The sequence below is a fragment of the Maniola hyperantus genome, chromosome 21 (genome assembly GCF_902806685.2).
Source record: "Maniola hyperantus chromosome 21, iAphHyp1.2, whole genome shotgun sequence".
Classification (NCBI taxonomy): domain Eukaryota; kingdom Metazoa; phylum Arthropoda; class Insecta; order Lepidoptera; family Nymphalidae; genus Maniola; species Maniola hyperantus.
In genome coordinates, this window is record NC_048556.1 from 4,927,542 (window position 1) to 4,954,011 (window position 26,470).

General features: G+C 36.6%; 1 protein-coding gene across 2 annotated transcripts in view; it reads left to right on the top strand.

Annotated features, from left to right (window-relative positions):
- The first annotated feature begins 2,002 nt into the window (after positions 1–2,002).
- LOC117992381 (PAS domain-containing protein cky-1-like) overlaps positions 2,003–26,470 on the top strand; it is a 157,860-nt gene continuing 133,392 nt past the window's right edge. Inside the window, exons 1-2 of one of the 2 annotated variants that reach the window (XM_034980062.2) lie at positions 2,003–2,507; positions 21,023–21,142. In XM_034980062.2, the coding sequence (XP_034835953.1) occupies positions 21,132–21,142 (11 nt within the window). In that variant the 5' untranslated portion in view covers positions 2,003–2,507; positions 21,023–21,131. The remainder of the gene's footprint in view (positions 2,508–21,022; positions 21,143–26,470) is intronic. The other variant, XM_069505903.1, reaches the window with a different exon arrangement.

Sequence of the window (26,470 nt, forward strand, 5' to 3'; positions counted from 1 at the left end):
AATTTTTTTTGGTACCTACTTTTTTCGAAATGCGCTTATTTTCTACTAGCTGATATCGGAAGATGGCATGTTTTCAGTGATGATGCTATTCATACGACAGATTGGTAGATGGAGAAGATTAGACAGAGATATCAAACAAAACTTTTGAAAAGGTCTCTTCACAATATTTTTAAGCATTTACATAAATCCTTCAATTTTTTTTGTACCTAATGCTTTTCCTCTTACAGATTCTTCCACTGCCAAGGGTCAACTCTTATAGAAATGCTTCCTTTTTCACCTTTTTTCTTCCTTTATACGGTTCTATACCCGAAGGGAGCCTACAAGACCCTATTATTAAGCCTCCACTCTCCGTCCGTCCGTTTTTCTGTCCGTCTGTCTGTCAATGGGCATGTATCTCATGAACCGTAATAGGTAGACAATTGAAATTTTGCAGAATGTGTATTTTGCCACCAAGCTAATAAAATAAAAAAGTACGTACCCACTCAGGCTTTAATTGCAGTTTCAGGTAATCTTTGATCCGTTAGGGTTAAAGTCACAGATAATGGGATTAGATATAGGTAGGTACAACTTATTCCACTGTACGAAGTCTGCAAAGGTGTCCTGGGTCTAAAGTTCTGAATGTATCTATAACTTTGTAGGTACAGTTAAGTACACAAGCGCAAGCTATTTTTAAGTAATATTGACATGTCATTGACTCTATGACTCAGGCTTTGATATTAGTTTAAATATATGCTCCGCTGTGGCTAAAACCGGAGATAATGCCAGTATACAACACATCGCGTTCTACGGAGGCTTTGAAAATTTCTCGATATAAAGTTCCATATAATATATGCTACTTAACTGTAAGCTACAAGCGCATGCCAGCTTTAAGTGACATTGACATAATTTTGAAATCTTTGACATACAAGGACATAGAAGAAATAATTTCGGCAAACAAGCTATAATATAATATGTTATTTAAAACTATACTACTTATGCTTTGTAACCTACCTAAATACCTAATGTGCAATAAATATATATGTATACATATAATAATATAAATATTTATTTATTTATTACTCCTTTCATTCATCATCATATTATATTTGTTTGTATCTTCGTAGGTAACTGTAATTAGTAATATTATATAAAATATTCTAACCGCTAAACTTTCCTAGTCCTCAGTAAAACCCACTATAGGAAATCATATTATATGGTCTCCACGTCACAGGTTTAACCTAGTGTGGAGACCACTAGTAACCGACGCCAAAATAACGTGTTTTTGTTAAATAAAGATATTTTTATTTTATTTTATTTTTATTTTATTTTATTAAACAATGACTATAATATAACTCAGGTTTTGATGTTAGTTTTAATTTGTGATCCTGTGGTCAAAGCCAAAGATAATGCCAGTATACATTATATCCCATTCTATGGAGGTTGCAAAGGTTTCGATGGTATAAGACTCTATACCTATTATGTATTCTGAGCTATAACTTAGCTTACAAGCACAAGCTAGCTTTAAGTAATATTATATTGACATATCCATTGACCGTATGACTCAGACTTTGATTTTAACTTTAAGGTATGATTCCGAACCACGCTGCACGCAGCAGCGTAGTAGTAGTGCCGCGACAGGACTGTGACAGCTGGTGACAGCACTGTTGCGGCAGCGCTGCTGCGTGCAGCGTGGTTCGGAATCATACCTTTAATCTGTGATCCGTTGTAGCTAGAGCCGGAGATTATACAATACATCCCATTCTAAGGAGGGTGCAAAGGTATCCTGGGTCTAAAGTTCAAAATGCTACTAAGTTATAGTTATATAATTTAGTACAGCACAAGCTAACTTTAAGTAATATTGACATATCCATTGTCTCTATGACTCAGGCTTTGATTTTAGTTTTAATCTATGATCCGCTGAGCTAAAGCCGGAGATAATGCCAGTATGCAACACATCCCATTCTACGGAGGCTGCGAAGGTTTCGTGGGTCGAAAAGCGCGCGAACGCAGTGCTGCGCCGATGCCCGCGCGCAACACACGCTCGCGCGCGACCTGTCACCACCGATGACAGCCCCGTACTGAAAACTCAAACGTAAATCACGATTCTAAAATACGATTTTATTCAAAAATGGAACGGATGACTTTTAAACGCTCCTGCGTCGATCTTACCCGACTTTTTATATACTAAAAACTTTTATACGATTTATTTTGTTTACTATAGACTACATTTGTATATTGGATATTTTAGTGGATGGAATGGATTGAAGTGACATTATTTTTTACATATATACTCATAGGTACATATGTGTAAGTGTGTTCCAAATTCAGTGCTAAATACTTTGTAAGGTCTACGTAATTTTGTTTGATCAGTTATGTGGTTACAAGGGCGTGAATTTTGACTCGTTAAAAGTGTGAACTGACAACTTGTAAACTGCTGAATTTGGTTATTAATATTTGTGAGGAGTATTTTACTGTAATTGTTCTCTTATACTGGAAAGAGATTTTACTGGCGCACTAGATTCGCAAGGGTAAGATATATACTTACCTAACTATAAATTATATATCTACCTAACTTATTTGGTAAAGCATTAAACTTTATTGAATCTTATTGAAAATCACTTTTTCATAATCATTTTGTTTTACTAACCATCTTATCAGTATAAAGATTTAAATTATAGACAGATTGAAAAGTGAGAATAGAATATATACCTACCTAGTCATTATCTACTAAAGCATCACTCAACTAATGCTTTGATAAGTATGTACGGTATTTGAAGATAAAAAATGGAGACAAAATACCTACACAATAAAAAATTTAAAGACGGATTCGAATCTACAACCCTTATTGGAAGCGCTCTACTAAAAGAGCTAATCAGTCAGTTTTCTGATATCGTCCATATCGTTTAGTCAACCGTTAGAAAAAAAAAATATTGCATCCCATCCCAACAATACTTTTGTAAAGCTTAGTAATTAAAGCAAAAAAAAAATTATAGATAATAATTTAATTAACTAATTTAATAATCAAATTATTTGGACAATAGTAATTATACCTACCTATTTATTATTATACGCCCAAAGAGGCAATGCCATAACATTAAAATAAATGAATTTGACTTTGCCTTATAAAAATCGGGAGCGACGGCTTTACATATCTAGCCTAGCAGGTAGGCTTTTATACCAGGTATAAAATACCTACTTACCTACTATTTTATACTGAAGCTAAGAGCTTAGAAACATACCTATGGTAGAGTTTCCATTATGCTCTTCTAACCATCAACCTCATTCCACCCTCTTTTTTCTACAACCGCACCGCACGCCACCGTAAGGAATTTCACCCTCACCACCTGGGTGTCTGGTGCACTTCAACCGTCCGCTGCGCCAGATCCTTCTTTCCACGCATGTGCAAACTGTGGAACCAACTCCCATCGGCGGTGTTCCCACTAGATTATAACATGGGGTTATTCAAGGGGCGGACCAACAAATTCCTAAAAGGCCGGCAACGCATCGGCGGTTCCTCTGGTGCTGCAAATGTTCATGGGCGGCGGTAATCACTTAACATCAGGTGACCCGCCTGCTCGTTTGCTCGCTATATCTATTTAAAAAAAAACAATCTTATTTTCGACTATATCTAGATCTCTCTATATTATCTAGGTCTAAAGGTTTGCGTACGTAGTTAGGAGCATAGTATTGAGCGTCAACCGGTAAATCAACGAGTTGCTAAAATATAATGGCAATACGCAGAGCATAGTTCCAAAAACCAATATCTCTTCGCCGCTTTGATTCAGAGGCTCCCTGCGACTTGTTTGGTGTCACCTAGAAGAGGGTCTTCCAACGCTGCGATTGCCGGGCGAGGTCGCTATTTCAGCACCTTAGGATCCAAACTCCTTTCGGTTTTTCGAACTACGAACCATGCCCATCACCCATTGGTGGTATGTAGCATCACGAAAATATACACAGTGGTACGTACAATTAGATATATAACGCGTTAAGTTTAACTCCTCACGCTATTTTAACTTTTTGTGTCAAATTTCATGTCAAAAGTACGATTTTAGTCCTTATTTTAAAGGTGAACCCTGGTGAACCGTACTTTTGACATGATAGTTGAGCCATAGAGTTAAAATGGCGCGTGAGGAGTAATTTTTACGGACTATACCTCTTTTTGTACCTACACAAACATTTACATGTACCTACCTTACTAAAAAAGAAAGAGCGATGAATTTAGCATCCCTGTTTATACAATGTAACTGCTGCTATCCGTGAATACTATGAATGATAAAGATGGTTGGATGCCTATGTAAATGTCGCTTTAAGCTGTACCTATCGAGAGGCTTACTGCTGGCTCTCAGTAGATTCCACATTCCGAAACCGTGGTAGTATTTCGACGATTCGAAATGTCTTGTAAAATCTTGCGAGTTACGAATATACAAAACTAGTTACGAATATACGAATATACATAACATACCTACATATTTACCGCAACTTCGTTACTTACAACCACTTAAAAGGTTTTTCAAAGATCCCCTTGAAAGTCAAAAAAATCTTTTTATTTTCGATCTACGTTTTATACTGGGGATAAGTACTACGTTTTATACGATACTTGGATAGAGCTTACGAAGAACATTTAAAACTTTGTTGACGCCGTTCGAAATCACTAATTCAGTCATAAGTTATTCTAATTCGTTATGCACGTACCTAATTATAACAAAAAGAACTATAAAAACCATAAAAAATTGCTCCGAACTCCGTAAGAAGACCGTGATTTATTGTTTGTACTTTACTATAGGTAACTAGGTAGGTACTATTTTTTGCAGTGACTATTTAATAGGTCAGGATGACTCATCAATTGATCTGCCGTTTTTGCTACGTTCTTTTGGATTATCCTGAATTGATATCATTTAATTGAGATAGGTATGAGAGTGCCTAGTTCCTTTTTATTTTTTAATCGATAGAAACTGATTTTGACTGCGATTTCGGCGGCTTGGCGGCTTGACGGCTGAAGCCTCCTACAAGACCAGACCTGAGAATTTTTTTTTAATTAATAAAAATATTAGCCATGTTTATCATGACAAATATTCCACGTTCCCCTCCAACTAAGCGTAAAGCTTAGGAATCCTCTCGAGGAAATTTTTTCATGAATCATTGCGACTGACAGAAAGTAATGATAAAGTGCTTCTAGTTATAGTCATCATCATCATCATCATCAACCGATAGACGTCTACTGCTGGGCATAGGTCTCTTGTAGGGACTTACATACGCCACGGTCTTGCGCCGCCTGAATCCAGCCGCTCCCTGCGACTCGTCTGATGTATTGAAGACCAAAGTCTTCGAACAGTGCGTGTTGCCAGTGATGACGTATGGATCCGAGATATGGTTGCTAACTATGGGCCTCATAAGAAAGCTCAGAGTCACTCAGCGGGAAATGGAGAGAGCTATGCTTAGAGTTTCTCTACGTGATCAAATCAGAAATAAGGAGATCCGTAGGAGAACTAGAGTATAACCGACATAGCTCAACGGGTTGCGAAGCGAATTCTATTGACTTACTAGAACTAGAAGATGCCATTTTAGCCTTAAAATGCTCAAGTAATATTATAATAATAATGTCATCCCGACCGAATTTGGGCTACGGCGGTGGCCAAACTCTATGCAGATTAGCCGACTGCGCGGGAGATATATTATAGTGCACAAGTGTGTGCGCAAACACAGGTGCACTCGCTATTCACTCACTCTCATAGGACGACCCGGTGGGACGGAAATTTGACACGACCGGAGAGATATCAAGCGCAGGACCGACGGCCTTACGTGCTCTCCGAGGCACGGATGTCAAACACATCCGACTTCCTAGCTCCGGGCTAGTAGGATTGAGAATTTCCTAACAGAAAAATCCAATGGCTAAAAAATCGTTTGGCTCGACCCGGGAATCGTACGCAAGACCTCGTCATCAGCAGTTTTGTTCCTAGCGTAAAGAGTGTCTTGTCTTGGCTGGAAGAGATCGCTATTTAGCGAGAAGAGCACCTTTTTGTACCTACTTTGTAAGATTTTTGCAATAAAGAATATACATATACATACATACTTACTAAAGCTAAGGTACACCGTAGAAACCACGGTGGCACAAAATACCTAAATAGTTTGATCACGTCGTAATAGTTACCTACTATCTTATCAGTCCATGACATCGTTTAGCTTTCTTTAGCTTTCTGTAACTTTTACTACTTTTATCATTTCTGTGTTATCTTTACATTTAAACTTAGCGGAAATAAGGTAACAGTGACGAATTATTGTTTGATATAAATCAGGTTTTGTGAAAATGGTCATTATCCTTAAATTTCATAAAGCTGCGGTTCAAAATAAGCGTAGCTGTTAACACGCGATAACAATCACATAACTTAATATACCTATTCAATTAAATAATATGATTATCGGTAGCGAATAAGAATTAGGGGCCCGCGACCAGACACCTCCACCCTAACTTTGAAAAGCTAGCACATAGACAGACAGACAGAGACACACTTTCGCATTCATAATATTAGTATGGATATGGATTAATTCCTAATTGAAATAAGTGAAATAGCGTTGATATTTATATCATTCGCTTATCTCTTGCGGTGTGACCGTGGGATAAGTGTTGATCTTTGTTAACAAATGTCCGATATCACTTAACGGTATCTCGATATCGCGAGCTCAAACACAAATAAAGGCTAAGCTCGATTCTAAGCGCTTTTAGATACAAAATGGTTCTTTGAGCGAAGTTTAGTGGTTTAACTTTTGAACAAAGATATCTAAACTTGTATTACTTTAATAGACGAGACAAACAAATAAAAAGTTCATAAGCCAAGAAAAAGAGGCTGTTGGGGTTATTTTTCTTTCTAAAGTCAAAATTATCTAAGTATTGCTGTATTGGAAAAAACCTATAACCACCTAAACTGAATGTAACTTTTTCACTAACATGTAGCCTTTAATAAATTAAGTACTATAAATAATATCAAAAGTCTAGTGTATAGCTTGACTCAGTTTTGCACTTCTGACCTTAGGAGTAGGTAACTTTCGCCGAAAATAACTACCTATATTGGTAAAAATAAATTGAATAAACTTGTTTAGCACTTTTTATAAGAAAGAAAGAAAGAAAAGTGTTTATTTGGTACCACAGAAAGTACACATAAAAAACCACTCAAAATAAGATGCCTGGTGTGTGGTACCAATATGGACTCATGACTTATATTGACTTCATATTATAGTCTAGTCTGTAATGGGTCTAATATTTTTTATTTCTATAACAGTTACTGTAGCGCAAAACAAAATAAAATTGTTTTTAATGATATCCACTCTACCCTTCAAGCAAATCTCTCCAATCTTAAGCTATTGATAGATATTATTATATTACAAATTCATGTATAAGAGCTATATTATTGATTTATATGGGACAAATTGTGTCTTTAATACGTTCCAGATAATAATCTTTTTTGTTGGGTAATATTTTAATAGGATTTGAGCTTAGGTGTGGCTTAACCATATTAGTTTAGCTAGTTAAGTGACACTAACTAAATTTAGTGAGAGATTATTATCTTAGAAGGTTATTGGCCTACAGATCGTATTATTGATCTCGGTTTTATGCAGAATTTAAATAAGCATAGTTAGTTGTCAGTGAGGTAGTTCTTGTAAGTTGTATTATACCTAAATGAAATTTGAAAACAAGTGTCTCTTTAGATTTCATGTACTCAAAAGTTATAAATATTATTTACACAAATAAGATATACAATACTTTCTTTGATTTGGTCATAGTCCACCACGCTAGTGGCTAGCCAAATTATACCTACCTACGTATAATAAATCTTATAATTCATTTTAAAGATTTCATTTTTTATCTGTTTTACAAAATATTCTTAACCCACGAAGCTGATGACGCCATGATGATTCTGACTGTGACGAATGTGACGTCACATGGATTGAAATTGTAATATATTTTACTGAAAATGTCGTTGTTTACCAATCTGTGTGACGACATCACGGTGGGTAGCGCATTCGCGTGCAAAATTTAAGTGCATTTTTATTGCACTTATCGATTGAATACATTTTTTGTTAATTTTTTTAGTAGTTTAATATCACTTTAGGATCATTTTAAGACACTTTCAAAAAAGGGTAAAATACCTTATTGTTAAAAGATATACCTACCTATATTTTGTTGGTAGCCTGGTAGGTATACTGTCTACCACTGCACTGGTACAAAATATTGTTCAAAAGCTTTGTGTACGTATTGCGATTCGAACCCACGACCTCTGAACAACACTCCATGATCTTTAACCATTAGTCACGGCTCTCCGTCCACATCAACATGTTAACAGATTCAATGATGATGTATTACTATGATTTGAACTTTCATCACTATCAAAACACCTGAGTGAACCTTGTCTATAGCTACTCACTATAATAAGGTGTTGGTAGACGATCGAACCTATTGTCAAACATAAACCTATCTATATAAAGGGAAAATAAGCATTCCCGAGTAGTTACAGTATTAACAGTGTAACAGTAGTATCTAACTCGAGCTTTTCTCTTCAGTTATCTCCATTATATACCAGACTATGGTAATGAAATGAAATGAAAATGAAATAAAATAACATTTTTATGTAATGATAACATTTTTCTAGTTTTTCATTTTAGAACTCCATAGATTCAGTGGGTATGCATACCATAGACAGGGCGTATTTACAAAGAGTGTTACAAATAGAAATAGATTTTTTTTTATTGAATGAATTGTAAATTTTCTGAATAAACAAGCATGCATAATAGCAGATGTAAGAGAAGTGCAGAAACCGAATCAGTGGTGAAGAAGATAGTTTCGTCAAACAAGTTCGATCGTCTATTCACACCTTTAAAATTTTGCGTCGATTAGGCTCATAATCAAAACCAGTCATAGTCAGTGAGACTGGTGTCGCCCCCTGACCCCGGCTGTGGAACGCAATTAAATTTCTTCGGTCCAAATAACCGGCACTTGTCTTCCTAAAACGCGTGATTAATCAAGCTTAAACGCGTTTAAAATTAGAAATTTCGGAACTCGATTTTCTAGTTAAATGTGATTGGGTTTACCAATTAAGAATATTAATTATAGGTATCACGTATTAATTTAATCTACCCAAGTACGTGTAGTACGCGACAGGTCGGGATGGCAATCGGGGTGGAAATCCGCGCACACCCGCACAGCCCCCGCGCTAACCCGGTGCGGGAGAGCGCGAGCGCTATGCGGTTGTGCGGGGCGTCCCCCACCTCATACCCCGATTGCCATCTCGACCTGTCGCGTACCTACTAGACATGGTATAACTTTTTTTGACAAATTGCTCTCGCTTGGGAGGAATTCCCGAAAATCCTTTCTTATGACCCTTACGGTCAAAGTTATAAAGAAATACAACTTTTCAAATTGCTACAGACTCAGCAATTTGAGCTGTGCGTTGATGTGTCAGTCAGTAGAGTCTCACTTTTATGTTTAGAGATTATCAGAAAAAGCTCAGTCATAATATTGTCACTCACATGTAAAATACATTCCGAAGCCACACAAAAGACTATTTTCCGATTAAAATCTGCAACGCTGTTTACTGAGTAACATATTAAATATTAAGATGGCAACAGTGATTTCGAAAAAGAGAATAGCCGACGGAGGCCTTCGGTATCCCGGCAAATATTTAAATTTCAATCCGAGCGCATATCAATGGGGAGCCATAAGCCACCGGCTGTTGTTTTTTTCCAAAAAGCCGCACTGCCCGCACAGAGACAATAAAGAAAAAGGGTACGAGGAAAGAGCAAAAAAAAAAGAATAAACAGAATCTAGATTCGAAACACTGGCTGATTCGAGGCTGGAAACAAAAGGAGTTAGCTCCCGCTTGACCGAGATCTTGGAGTACGGCCGCATCTTGTTTTTTTTTTGTTTTTGTCCATTTTTGCATCCATGTGATTTCTTTCCCTGATGCATCACAATAAGACTGTCGATCGGCGACAGGAGCTATTTTGGGAAATAATTGCGTACAGCTTATTTTTGTGGGTAAGCATATATAAGTAGCATAATATGAATGTTACCCCTGTTCAGGTTAGGTATGAACATGAAAAAATATTATATCCAATACTTTTTATGCCCTAAAACAATACATGTGTACAAAATATAAGTAATATAACATATATATGCTAGGTAGTATGAATAATTTTTAACAACATAATTATACATCTATAATATAAAAATGAATCACTAAATGTGTTGCTCATCGCAAATCTCGAGAACAGCCGAACCGATTTCGATAATATTTTTTTTTATAATATTCCTTGAAGTACGAGGATGGTTCTTACGGAGAGAAAAAATTAATTCAACCTCTCCCTCAATTTTCTAAACTCCACCCGAGCGAAGCCGGGGCGGATCAGCTAGTTTAAAATATATCTAATATAGTTTGCAATTGTACATAAATAGCCTTACTATACTTACGGATGATAAAGTTTTTGCAACATTTTGTAACAAAATGAGAGGCTGCAAAGACTTCGTAAAGGTACAAGTCCGAGATGGGCTGCAGACCGCAAATTGTAACCGCAAAGTGACGCCACTGGTTTCTATGAAAATGATTCCGAGCGCGCCAAAACTGCGGCCTGCAGCCGCGGCCGCAGTTTGCATACAGATTCATAGAAACCAGTGGTGTCGCTTGCAGTTTGCAGTTTGCAGCCCATCTCGGACTTGTACCTTTATTGGGATCGTAACCCTTTTCCCTTAATCACATCATGGTAGGGATTTTCTTGGGATAATCCTCATCCTACATGACGCGTACCTATATTTTAAAAATTCTTTTATTTAAACAGTTAAACTTACTTTTTAAGTACTTCAGATGTATACAGCAGCAGTCAAGGGGTTAACCCATTAACGTATCCTTCCAACAAAGCACCCAGAGCTCGTTAAACAAAGACCACCTGCATCCCTCGGCCCCGCTGCTAAGTGGTCGCTAATGAACGCACCCCGCTGTCCTTCGCGACAGGAGTGCTAATGTGTAAAAATACGGGGTCAATATTGGTACATCGACCGTTAGCGTTTTTGGTGGTAGGTAGCAGACGATATAGCTATAATACTACTATATTATTTTTAAGTAATTAAATACCACTTGCTTTAACAGTGAAGGAAAACATCGTCAGGAAACCTGCATGCCTGAGAGTTCTCTATAATGTTCTCTAAGATGTGAGAAGTTTAAAAAGATTTGAGAACATAACTAAGTATTATTCACGACAACAGTTGTTTGAATAGTGCAAATCTTCATGCAATATACTTAATATTGAATTCATCTTTCACCATCATCATCATCAACCAATAGACGTCCACTGCTGGACATAGGTCTCTTGTTGGGACTTCCACACGCCACGGTCTTGCGCCGCCTGGATCCAGCGGCTCCCTGCAACTCGTCTGATGTCGTCCGTCTACCTAGTGGGGGGTATTCCAACGCTGCGTCTTCCGGTGTGAGGTCGCCATTCCAGCACCTTGGGACCCCAACGTCTATCGGTTGTACGAACTATGTGCCCTGCCCATTGCCACTTCAGCTTCGCAACCCGTTGAGCTATGTCGGTTACTCTAGTTCTCCTACGGATCTGCTCATTTCTGATTTGATCACGTGATCAAATCAGAATTCATCTTTAAAAGGACCTAATCTTATTTTGTACCTACTGTGTTATGTGCATGGTTGCTATACCTATTGTATATGACATTAGATGCAGTAGACTTACGTGTTTCTAGTATCTTATTGTAACAATACACTATATGTGCGTGCAGGTTTACAAATCTCCTCCTCCTCTTTTTCGAAGTTGAACAAAAAACTACATTATGTTTATAAATTCATTCATAAAAAATTAATCAGAACCAGGACCAGCACAAAAAATTAAAATATCATTACCCGTTAGTCATTTCCGTATATCAACTCACACGTTCACAAACAAGATGATCGCATAATAAGATAATGGTACCGACTCGGAACCGAATCCAGGACCTGAGGTAATATTTTTCCCATTCATCGATAAACTTGTACGATGATCTAATCCTTGTTAGAGATTACGATTAGAATAATTTATGCCGCGATATAGCTTATGTTTCCCCATTAACGATGATAGCTGTGATGTTTATCTTAAGGCATTAAACAATGTAAAATAGAATTAAATGCAGTATCCAACAATAACATTACAGTTTAGAAAGCGTACAGTTCGGTAACGCGCTCGATTGCAAACTTATGCTACGAGAAAAAATCCCTAGCACACTCCCGAACGCTTTCCATACAATCGTTACAGAAATATGGAAAATTATAGAGACAGAAATTAATTTCTAGAATGCGTCTATAAAAGTTCATTGAGTTTAATTATTTAGTATTTAAATGAGAACCAAACTAGACACCGGAGGTACCTATTCAATAATCATTTCGAATCTGGGGAGGAGACTGACTTTCAATTCCATTATTTAAACTACCTTCAATAATTAAATAAATAATCTTAATTTAATTTAATTTATTTAAAACAACTTTATTGTTACTAAAATTACAGAGAGTAAGAATACAGGATACACTTAAAAAACAAAGGGCGACCTTATCACTAAAGTGATCTCTTCCAGGCAACCCATACTTAAGAACTTATAGAACTGTAAGACGGGGAGTCGCAATGTAGTTATAAATATATATATATATATATATATATATATATAAATAGATATATAGGCATACATAAACATACACTCTAATAGGTACATACTATACAATATAATGGTATATAGTATAATATAATATAATATAATATATGCATATATATAAATAATATATAAAATCAATGTAATGTAATTAAACAATAATACATAGCTAACTGTACATATTCTTATCGCAGAAAATCTACAGTGACAGATAGTGTTTCTTAACACGGTTTTTAAAGATCGCCAGCGATTTGGAGCGTCTTATTTCGACCGGAAGTGCATTCCACAGCGAAGCTGCTTTTACAGTGAATGATTCCGCGTAGCTATGCGTATTACATTTGGTCGCTTTAAGCTTAAAGTCGTAACAGGAACGCAGGCCGCGATTACGTTCGAAGGAGCTAAAGAATTTAAACTGATCTTTAAGGTAGGGTGGTGACCAGGGATGGAAAAGTGTGGCAAATAGGATGGAAAGAACATGTAGATTACGTCGATGCCTAATAGGGAGCCAGTTCAGTTTTTTACGATATTCAGAGATATGGTCGTATTTCCTTAAGCCAAAAATGAACCGAATGCACAAGTTTTGCAGTCGCTCCAGTTTATTTAGTAGGTCTTCATTTAAATCTAGGTAGCAGGCATCGGCGTAATCCAAGATAGGAAGAAGGAGGGTATTGGCAAGCAAGATCTTGGTCTTAACGGGTAGTAAGTTTTTCCACCTTTTTAGGGATCCATAAGCACCAAAGACTTTTTTGCTAACAGCTGAAACTTGCGGTTTCCATGATAGATTGCTATCCATGATAATCCCAAGATTTTTTACAGTATGACTGTACGGTAGCGCAGAACCATCAAAGATCACTCGTGGTAATGAAGGATAGTCAAGTTTGGAAATTTGCTTTGAGTTCCCTATAACAATGATCTGGGATTTACTAGCATTTACCAGCAATCCATGATCTTTACTCCAACCGCAGACCACATTCAGTTCAGAGTTTAAGCGCTCAACGGCCTCAACGATTTGTTCCACAGATGTGGACACATATAGTTGGAAATCATCAGCATAGAGATGATATGGTAAAGAAAGAAGGTTGGTAACGGTATTGATAAAAATGGAAAAAAGTAAAGGAGATAGGACACCACCCTGTGGAACACCAGCACTGAGACGACAGTAAGACGATAGTTTATCTTTAGCTCGGATGCACTGCGAACGATCATAAAGATAAGACTGAAACCAACTAACAGCAGCTGAAGAAATATTAATGGATTTGAGGGTAGCCAAGAGTATTTCGAAATCAACTGTGTTGAATGCGTTTGAAAAATCAAGCAGTGCTAAAATTGTCACCTGGTTATTATCAATACTAAAGCGAATGTCATCACAAACTTTCGTTAGTGCCGTGACAGTGCTGTGCCCTCTACGAAAACCAGATTGAAAAGGACTGAGTATATTATTTTTAGTTAGGAACAATGAGAGTTGGGAGTGGACAATGCGCTCAAGGACTTTGGATAAGAAAGGAAGAATGGAAATGGGGCGATAGTGAGAGAATAAAGTTGGATTGGTGATTTTGGGGATAGGGATAACTTGGGCAACACGCCAGGTACTGGGAAAGATATTAGAAGAAAGGGAGTGATTGAACAGATGGGATAGAACATGTAGGATGCAGTCCAAGCTTAAAATAATCATCTTACGGCTAACTCCGTCACAGCCTATGGCGTCTGATTTTACTGCAAAAATGTGCTTTTTAATTTCATCAGCACTGACTGGGTTAAAACTAAACATAGTAAAGTTTGGCCTTGGCTGCGAGTTAATGGAGGATATGGTTTTTGATTTGTTGTGTATATTCGTTGGTACATGTGAAAAGTGGTAATTTAGCGCATTAAGGTCAATATTCTGGGCAGCACCCTTATGCTGTTGTCCAACACCCAACGATTCCAAGAATCTCCACACCTTTATGGTACTTTGTCCATTCACTGAACTGTGAATATAGTTACGCTGAGCGTCTCTGCACATCTTATTACAGCGGTTCCGCAGGCGCTTATACTTTAGTAAGTTTGCCTCTGAAGGTTTAAGCTTGTATTTTGATTTAGCAGAATTACGTTTCGTCATGACAAGCTTAATATCATCGGTGAGCCAAGGTGCGGGCAGATGTTTCAACTTAATTGGCCGTAAAGGAGCATGTATGTCAAAAAGATCAATAAGAAGGGAATTGAAGATAGAAAGTTTATCATCCATCGTGGATCTTATATAATTTCTTAAAAAAAACTTCATATAATTTAGATAAATTTTGACAATAACCAATACCGGGTACCGGGTTCAATACCGGGTAGTGTTCTGCGCAAGTATAGAGAATACACTACTGTAAGATTGCTAAATTGTGGTAATCACGGAACATTATTAATATGTAGATATAAATATTAATTGTTACGACTTTTAAACTTATTTATAAGTCGTAAGTACCTAAAAAACTAAGCAATATACGCTTTTGACCTTTACGATAAGTAATAAATATTCAGGTCCTGAATAAAATAAAAATAATAATCTAACGCGACATGAAATTTAATTTAAAATCTAATGCATTTTATAACGGCGTCTTTTGTACGAGAAAGCAACTACAATCCTAAGTATACGCTGCTCTTTCCAAATAGAGATACGTTGATCTACAAAAGTTTGTCAGTCAATGGACGTTCTATTGATTGAAAAAATATTATTTATAATTTTCATTCATTAATTTAGAAAAATATATATTCACAATGATGAACAGATAATAATATTTATTTATATCAAATTACAAATCAAAGACATGGAAAATAGCAGCACGTTGTGTAAAAGTCTTGAATTAAAACCACACCACAGTCATTTAGACAATACGTACGTACGACGTACCACGTCTGTGGTGTCTAGACTTTACGTAATCAAATTGAAGTGAAATCTGAAAAACTTTTGCTACTTGAACTTTTGCTGGCTAGGTGAACACATCCTGGCATTATCAAAATATGGGATCTCGAAAAACACAATAACTAACTGAAGACTCAGGACAATAGAACAACTCTATAATAAAGCGTATCTCCAACTGCATCTTATGGAGTAAATTGCTCTCAGCTTTGGGCCAGAGCATCTCAGTACCGACTCATTCCAAATCTTTTTTCCACGCATATGCAAACTGTGGAACCAACTCCTTTCGATGTTCCCACTAGATTTCAACATGGGGTTATTCAAGGGGCGGATCAACAAATTTTTAAAAGTCGGCAATGCATTGGCGGATTCCTCGCGGATTTCAAAAAAAACCCTTATAATGACCCAGTTACCTAGAGAATATCTAATGATATATTACAAGGAAAACCAAGGCAATCCAAATAATTCAGTACAATATGCCACATCAAAAATTTCTAGGTTCACCTTAATTGTTAGCTATTACGCCCTACCAGAACTAATGCACACTTATCATAATTTGAATCGACGGTTCGGATGACTTTTAGATGACGAACCAGTGTTTTCTTGTACGGTTATTAATTCTGGAGCCGAGTACGATTCGTTTAAATGGTGACATTATGGTGGTTCAGTGAACTTGATGTTGGAACGAAAACGAACAACGTAGAGGTGAACGAGACGCAATAAGGTTTCAACTAAATGTTTTTTTTTTGTTGTTGCTGTTGACATTTTTGGTGCTAAGATGAAACTTTGAAATGAAAATGCTGTGCTGAATAAAAAAATTATAAGTAATTAAGATTCTTGCTTATTTTTTTCATTTAAAATCTATAATAGTGGTAGATAGCAGTGGCGGATTTGCAGTTTGGCCGCCCTAGGCTCCAGGTACCAGCCGCCCCTTTCTCAGCACTCATCAGAATTCTTTAGACTACATAATGAATTTACTTTATTGCCAACTTTTATCACAACATCAGTGATTTTTTGTCACGACTGGCCGCCCATAACATCTGGCCGCCCTAGGCCTACTGGGCCTTAGGGCAAATCCGACACTGGTAGATAGAGCCTCAGCAGATAGACTTTTATGCGACTAAAACTAAAAGTGAAAACAAATCTTATCTCATGCGGCTGACAGCTGCGACTTATAGGTATCTGGATAATACATAAGTACCTACATAGAATTGTGCAAACTAAAGTATCGATCATAAGTCGCGGACGTAACCTTGAGTGCTCGGATGTTCATGAGATATCTCTCATATCGCAAGCCGCGTCCCAAACGACCGTGCACACCTATCAGTCACGGCTTACGGATGCGTCTCTAAAGTTTGTTTCCGCCTTAATGCTGCTACGCAAACTTGATTGATGTATTAAATTTATTTCACAGCAACACGTAGCTAACATTTTTATTATCATTAGCTTACCTATAAACGAAAAAAAATCTCAACACTTAATTGTTTGGAGATAGGACTTTGCTAAAATCAAGGCAAAACAAATCAAACTCAAAATCAAGCTGTGACCTAAACTACCAAAATCTAAAAAATCAGAGCTGCGTTACATTAGAACATATGGAAATTTTCATTTCCTACATTGAAATAAAAAAGCAGGATCTTTTTATCAGATACACCCCAGGCCGTTTGGTTGACTAGAGCGATCGTCGAAATATAACACAAACTTTAGATGGGTACGTTGCCGATTATCACTGGTCATATCATAGAACGTTCCATACTGTTCCATAAACACGGGCTCAAATACAATTTGCATCTAGCAACGATTCAATAACTTAGTATAAGCACACAATTAATTTCACCACTTGCTGTGTTTCCTTATCAAAGTCATCTAAGTCCATACTGGTCGGGTCATCGACGCATTTAACTCGAATCTATTGTTTGAACCAACCTAACTATAAAAGTCACGGTGCTTCCATATTGGCATATTGCGAACCTTACATAGTTCGAACCTAATGACCTATGACATTTCAACCGATAGCTTCGTCCTGCTCTTTTCTGGTAGGTGGGAAGCGTGTACAGCATAATACAATATCTACTCGTTTTGTTCGATTTATAAGTGGCTACGATTCCGAATCTACTGTTTCTCATATTGTTTCTTTAATAGCGACGTGGTGTTTTTGTTGGGAATGACAGGTTGCAAACTTTAGAGCTGCCAGTTTAGGCAGCTCGTAGGTCTGTTATACTGTTAAACAAGTGAAGTTTTTCCCTGGGGACGAGGACGGGTCCTAATGTGGGATACAACGTACGTTGACATATTGGTCCCCTGTCGTATTAGGGAGACAGCATCAAGACCGGGAGCCGCAGCAGAAATGATTGGTGGTGGTTTAATTAAAGTAACCAATTTTATGTAGAAAAAACCATGGTGACAAAAAAAATTATGTTCGTAAATGGCTAGCCATGGGATATTTTTACACCCGCATTTGGTAAATAGTAAAGATAAATGCTTGTAGAAAATCGTCAAATTTTTGAAATACCTCTTGTAGCTTGTCTTGGGCCAGGTTTTCTTAAAAGGCTTTGTGATTTAGAGCGCGGCCGTATATGGGATATCGATGGCTAAATAACTAAAAGCCAGTTTAGTTCGGTGCTCAAATTTGATTTATTACGTCCTATAAAGGTTCTGTACCAATGGAATATTATAGCTATTTTGCTAATAAAATTAACTGTAGGTTTAATAGTGTTTAATATAAAATAATAATAATATATGGTTATGGTTTTGGCGCCTTGAGCTGTTTGTTATTAAAATTACTTAGCTACTTGGTAAATTTATGTGCATTACTGCATACCTAGTCGCCTAGCATGTCGAACGAAATGGCCAGAATTTTATTTCGGGTTAGGATGACTAAGAAAATTATTGACGGCGGTCTCTCAGCCACTCATTCTATATACAAACGTGGTTTGGTTCTCAAGTGCATAGGAATAAACCAAGCTGTGATAGACTCACCTCTAACTTTTCGGAGTTATGTGCGTTTTAAGATTAGATATCACTTGCTTTAACGGTGAAGCAAAAACATCGTGAGGAAACCTACATTCCTGAGAGTTCTCCATAATGTTCTCAAAGGTGTGTAAAGTCAGTCAATCCACACTTGCCCATGGACTCTTCTCATTCTGAGAGGAGATCCGTGCTCTGTAGTGAGCTGGCCACGGGTTGATCATGATGATAAATAAACCCCTCTTAATCTTAGCTCCTGTTTCCTTATTTTGCCTTAAAACTAAAAAAAAATAACATTTGAATAATTTCCCGCCACGAGAATCCCATCGCGAGAGTGTCAAGATATTTTTTATATCCAAAACAAAAAGTGCCTAGTTTTCAAATAAATAGATACTATAGTCCTATTTCAGGCGATTCACTATAGCCACGGCTCTAAAACCACTAAAATTTCACCGTATATGTAAAAACCGCGCCAAAAAGGCAAATAGGTATGAATAGGTATTGTTGTAATTTATGTCCAGAATCAATAGTATCAGACGTACCCACAAGTAAAAGTGACTCTACAATAACTTAACTAACATTCGCTTATCGTTTAGATATGTAAATTTAGACTGAAACAGTCACTAGATAAACTATATCTTTATAGTTTACACAATCTAGGCGTCGCCTCTATATGCAACTAGATCTCCATAAATTACAGAGGCACTAAAACAAACTGTACGCAATACGTATCTTTTAACCCTTCGCAAACCACGAAGGTCCTATAGAACTAATGATGTATAAAACTAATGCAGATAAAATTAAAACTAACGAAATTATTTTTTCTTATAATTATTGGTACAACTAAAAAGAGTTAATGAATTCTTAATTGTAAGAAAATCATAAATTACATAATCTATGTAATTTATGTACGTATGTATCAAAGCTCTGGAACAAAGTGCACAAAGTGGCATTTAGGTACAACAATAAACACATTTGGTTAGTTGACCCAGGATGTCAAATTTTTCATTTTCTCGAAAACAATGCATTGTGGTTTGATCCATTTTGGCCTAACTGCCCCAAAGTTAAACGTCGTTGGTTTCAATCTAAACTCGAAGTTTTTTTAATTAAGTGTAGTCATTTTTTTCAGTTCATTGTGAAATGTTCAGTTCATTGTAAATAAAGATTCCGTCTTTAATTCACAAAAATACTAACAACGCTAAATATAAGTAGAAACTAAAAGTAAGAAACTTATGCAGCTTCAAACGTCTATCGGTTCACGACGAACGACGCGCTGACGACGATAGGGTCCATCAGACCTCAACTAGTTCATTGCAGGTTAACTTTTACGACTAAAAGTTAAAACTATTTGTGAAGAGAAATCAAATTCACGTACTAAACGAGGCATTAACTAATACCCGTTACAAGACTTTTGACAAATAATAGCATAAAAATTATACACCAAAATGTGTCCAATCACGGGGCCAAAGTGGATGTAATCATTTTAAATATACGCCCTTAGTACAAAATTATTGAGCCGTTGAACACTGTAATTTGTTCTTTGATCGTAAAACGATGTGTACATTCCTTACAAAATGTTGGGGTGTGTCAAAATTAGGAATACTATTTTCACTTTTATCAGAGTAAGCGATATGGGCTATGGCACATTATTGCATAGATGTTTTACGCTAGTGTTAAATAGTTGCAAGGTGTATTATATGATTTGTACTATTAAACATAAGTATAATATTATGTTAATAAGTATTTTTGACAACCAATTTGTTAAGAAAGATGATAAAGTTTTCACATACTAAACCTTGTAGCATTTTTCCAATAGTGTCTACGCGTAACGAGCGAACAAACTTACACTAAAAGTCCAGCCCAAACTCTTAGACATAGAAAGCTAAAAGCACATCATCATCAACAACCGATAGACGTCCACTGCTGGACATAGGTCTCTTAAAAACTTCTAAAATATTCCATATAGGTACCTTTAAAGATGTTTAGATCCTCCCCCTTCCAAATTAGGAGCATTTCAAAATGCTTATCTCGGATTGGTCTTGTAGCACTTATGATGTGTTGTTTGGATACTTTTTTAGCATACCATCTTCAGTGGTACAAGTCGCGGGTAATTTATCGCCTGCCATAAATGGGGTAGCCAATCGGACACGCCGCTCTCTTCGGTAGCGTCATAAAAAGTGGGTGTCTTCGGCTATAATCTAACTGAATTAACGAGCTTTTTTGACTGACTCTTAGAGCGTAAACATATGTAAGTATGGGTACCTACCTACATACGACAAAGGTATTAGATACTAAAATTCTTGCATACTACAGTCTTTACATGGGTAAAATAAACACGCGTTTGAAACGACTGTTATTTTTTTTGCTTAATTAATTGGATTAATAATGATTAATTAATGAAACTGCACAATCGCTTGTTAAATAAACATGCAGTAAACTATCATGGTGCAACTTTGCCATACCCGCCTTCGCTTTTTATCTTTAATCTATTATAGCATTTATCTATTATTTCTTTTCAGGTATTAAGACGTGGTTGGCAAGGGGGGCCTCGGGCGCCAATGATGCCAAGTGTAGGGGCCCCGGGGGACGCCACTCAGAGCGTACCACTGATATATCCGCCTCGCCATCATGTTCACGAGGTTTGTGCCAAATACCTAATGTTTTTTTTAACCACGCGATCTATAAATAAATCTTCCCAACGAGTCACACCCAAAGTAACAGTGTGACTCATTGGGAATTCGAATGAATAAAAAGGTTGCAACTAGTTACAGTGTGACTCAATAAGGAAAAAAATTCTATGAGTTCCCAACGAGTCACACTGTGACACGATTGAGTGTGACTCGTTGGGAACCCACCTTAATTTGGAATACAATATCTAACTATTATCTGTATATCAAAACTGTTTCAACTCTATAACACACTTTATCAAAAGACTGATTTTTGATAATATACCTACAGATTAAAAAAAGATGCTATTAAAATAAAATAAAAACTTTTACAAAAATATATTGTGCAAACCACAAAATAATATTGAAAATATTACAATAAAACTTAAAGCTAGCCTTATCTAATTACTATACATATAAATCATGCCCATGTGGAATGGTGCCAAGAATACTGGCTGTATTTCCGCGCTGGACAGCCAGGACAGTTAATAACCACGATAATTTTCCTGAATACATACAGTTATTAGGTATTACAGTTTCATTTCCACAGATAAGTAATCAAGTCAGGGACCGGAAAATGAGGTTCTCAATCTGCGAGGTTTATGAGATGAAACAGTTTTGATCTAGGGGTGCGATACGTAAGCAATTATATCTTCTGTGACGTAAGTTTGGTTTATGACACTTTCTTTAATTAAAAGTTTACTGAGCTCAACGAGCTAGAGAGGATCTTGATACAGAAGATGCCATTCTTGAGCTGCCTTGAAGCTCTACATGCCAATCGGCTCTACAAAGGGCTTGCAAGCCAATACCATGGGCTATGTGGCAGAAACTATGAAACATGCGGTTTAAATTGGTGTCAATAGATATCTTACATTCTTGGCTAAGTGCTTTCAATATTGGTTTGATAAAATATTGCAAAACTAAGGCATGGATGTTGCGAGGAGATCGTCTTACCCAGAAAGTCTACATAATTACTCGTATTAGACCTATACTCTTCTACATACTTATACATATAAGTAAGGCCACTTGTAAAAACCGGCCAAGTGCGAGTCAGGCTCGCGCAATGAGGGTTCCGTACTACAGTCGTATTTTTTCGACATTTTGCACGATAATTCAAAAACTATGATGCATAAAAATAAATAAAAATCTGTTTTAGAATGTACAGGTGAAGACCTTTCATGTGATACCCCACTTGATATAGTCACTCACTTCGAAAGTTGATAATACTAATTATTACTTCATGACCACAATTTAATTTTTTTTGTGTGATCTAACCCTAAATTCACGGTTTTCAGATTTTCCCCAAATGTCAGCTATAAGATCTACCTACCTGCCAAATTTCATGATTCTAGGTCAACGGGAAGTACCCTGTAGGTTTCTTGACAGACAGACGGACAGACAGACAGACAAACAGACAGACAGACAACAAAGTGATCCTATAAGGGTTCCGTTTTTCCTTTTGAGGTACGGAATCCTAAAAACAACAATTTTAAACGTACTACGTATAGTAAATACCACTGATACCTATAATATATTAATATATTATGTAGCCTTGAACATCTAGAGAGCACTGTACCTATCTTAGCTATGAGGTAGGTATACATACTAATGGTACTTCTTAGAAAATCCACTCTTTTTCAGTAAATACGTATTTTATTACACAACAATTTTCACAAACATATCTAATCATTTCGATGTGTCAATTTTATTATTTGAGTTTACTCCGTAACGAGTACATAGGCTGTGAGTACCTAGAATAATCTGCTATACCTACCTACCTATAGATAGTTAGATAGTACCTTATTGTTATATTTTTTTAAGTAACATATTATAGTCCTTACAAAATGACTTTATTATTAATTCTATGGGTCAACTGTCAACTGTCATATCAAAAATACGGTTCATGGTTTATCTATAAAATAAGGACTAAAGTCGTACTTTTGACATTAAAATTTGACACAGAAACTTAAAATGGCGCGTGTGGAGTTAAATTTTACGCATTATAAGTTGAGTGAGTTGAGTGAGGTAAACAAGATAGATTTTAAAAGTCAAATATTAAAAAAAACTTATTACTTATAGCGCTATTGAATAGATAAACTGTCGATAAAAGTACTCAGAAACCGGGCATTATTGGTTAAAATTACTTAGTTGTTGATCAAATTTTAATAAAAAGAAAATACCTCCTCAGAATGATATTATTTAGATACCAAACATTCTGATGAATATAACAAGAGCGATCTGTCAGGTATACGAAACTGTAATGATTGCAAATTGCATAATACGATCAAGTGCTTCAAGATACGTACATTTTATAACTAAACCTCCGGATTAAACCTGGCATATCGAATCTATAATTATTACATTTGCGCATACATGTATTTGTTGCGTAACCAAAAATATAACTATATCACCCTGCAGAATGTTTGAGTTTGGTTATTAGATGAGGCTCACTATGAATATGACGCTATGCTTGGAGTTTATCTACGTGATCAAATCAGAAATCAAAAGAGAAGATCCGTAGGAGAACCAGAGTACCCGATAGGTGTAGTTCAGTGGGTTGCGAAGCTGATGTGGCAATGGGCCAGGCACTTCGTCGAAAAACCGACAGATGTCGGAGTCTCAAGTTGATATAATAGCGACCTCGCACCGAAAAGCGCAGCGCCAACCCCCTAGTAGGTCCAGCAGTGAACATTTATCGGTATATAACCATGATGATTAGATGGGAAGTTTTATTACAAGTAGGTACAGCCAAGTGATAAACAGTACATATCGACCAAATGGACTAACAAGCACTACTAAATTACTTTTATTCGATTACTAGCTAGCCCTGACTAGGATTGAGATCCTAGTCAAGGATCCACTTACCATCAGGTGAGCCTGATGTTTAGTGACGATGCAGTCTAAGGTGGTACCTAGCGGGCTAACTTGGAAAAGGTAGATAGAAGCCGTAGCCTACAGAATCGGTAAGAAGTTATCAACAATCAATTGGTGTTTTCTACCACATGATGCGTGATGTCGATCAGATAAATAAATCTAAATATATAAAAGGAAAATGTGACTGACTGACTGATTGACTAACTGACTGACTGACTGATCTATCAACGCACAGCTCAAACTACTGGACGGATCGAGCTGAAATTTGGCATGAAGATAGCTATTATGACGTAGGTTTCCGCTAAGAAAGGATTTTTGAAAATTCAAAGGGAGTGAAATAATGGTTTGAAGTTTCTGTAGTCCACGCGGACGAAGTCGCGAGCCTAAGCTAGTATACAAATAAAAATATTTTTTATTCAATTAAACGTTTACAATTAGGTACTTTTGAATCGTCAAATGCATCTACCACTGGTTCGGAATGCCTTTCCTAGATAAGGGTGCCAGTGTTCAGGGTTTGTCGCTCTTCTGTGGTAGAATAAGGTTGTACACATTTGTAGCTATGTCGGTACATAAAAAGAATTTTCCTCAATTTATTCGGTAGCTATGTACAATGTACATACTTTTATTAGACACGCTAACCACGCTAAATAATGACGTTTCACACAAGAGTGGGCCATGTTTACACTGACGGCGGAAGTGCTAAACTTCTAGCATCACCATAATGTTGTAACGTGAAAACTAGTGTGTACATACCTCTTGTTTATTTTTCTAATAATTAATGCGACATTTCTTGTATTACATATCTATAGTAAGCGACAGGTCGAGATGGCAATTGTGGTGGGACGCGCCACACACAAGCACAGCCCTCGCGTTTACCCGGTGCGGGCTAGCGCAGGTGACGTGCGCGTGTGCGGGGCGTCCCCCTGCCTCATACCCCGATTGCATTCTCGACCTGTCAGGTACCTACAGTACGCAGCAGAAAGTAATGTACATCGACTATTAGAAGGAGATAGCAGATTTGTAGACCATTGTCTCTGTCGTTGAGACCGACAAAACGTCATATTATAGGTATGAGTGACAGATACAACACTCAACAAAGCCGAAATGTCATTCTAAAGGCCGATGTACATTACTTTCTGCCGAGCACTCTACTATACTTAACTATCTTTGGCTTTGCATCTGTGCTTACCAATTTATTAGCTAAAGCAAAGTGAACAAAACTACAAGATGAGTTTGACGCGTAAGCCTTCGTCGTATCTAAACGATTTTTAAATCAATAGAAAATAATTTAATCCACTAAGGGTTGGATGCTATAAGAAACTGAGTGAAAAATGGACTTCGAAAATCAGAGACAAAACTTTGAAAAAAACCAGTGAATTTAAATAATATTTCAATATATTCAAATATTACTTTAGTTTTATAAATATTATTTTAGGAATAATTTTAGCCCGTATGTTGAGTTTGTTAGCACATTTCTCAATTCGGCGCCGATGTCGTGACTTGGTGCCTAACAAACCGAACTAATATATTGGATTATGTGGTTATCTTCTTTGTACCATTTTAAAGAAAATTATACTTATTATATAACGCTCTATCTATGTTAAGTAGGTGCATACCAATATTGGCAAAAATTTAATCGCCATTAACGTTTAAAAATTAATTATCGTAGGTAATCGAAATTTTTATGATTACGAATAATTAATTTTAATCGGTAATCGTTAATCGTGACCAAAAATATATGATTAAATATAATTGGTATATATTGTTATAAAAGTACAGCAATTATTTTAACCGACTTCCAAGAAAGGAGGAGATTCTCAATTAAAAATACATTAATCTGTGTTGGTTTGTTGGTTTGTCCTTCAATCACGTGATTGACGGGATAGAGCAACGGTATAGGGTATAGTTTAAGACCTGGAGAGTGACATAGGCTACTTTTTATCCCGGAAAATCAAAAAGTTTCCACTTGATTTTTAAAAACTAAACCCACGCGTACAATGTCGCGGGTATCAGCTAGTGTCGCACTAGAAGAAGAAGAAGAGAATCTCAAGTTGATTTATCGGGCTCAGTCTGAATGCTCCGCGCATAACTCAAATTGTCTCTAGGTTTTTTGTTCCCCACAAACCACTCAAAATAACGTAATGCGCGTAAGACCATTACGGGTTTAAAGGTAAATGCACATCCAGAGCTATAATAACAAATACTATAGTGTTACCAGACAGGTTGAGTACAAAAAATAAGTTTTTCCTTTCTAGGTCATGGTATTGGAATTAAAATTGCGCGTGCCAAACCCATCAAATTTGCCATCACTCTTAATTATATTCATGAAAAACTAGATGAGGCACACTACTTATTATGCGTGAAATAAGGATTTTTTTAAATCCAGTGCCAGTTGTTTGATTTTCTGGGATAAGAGGAAGACCTAAG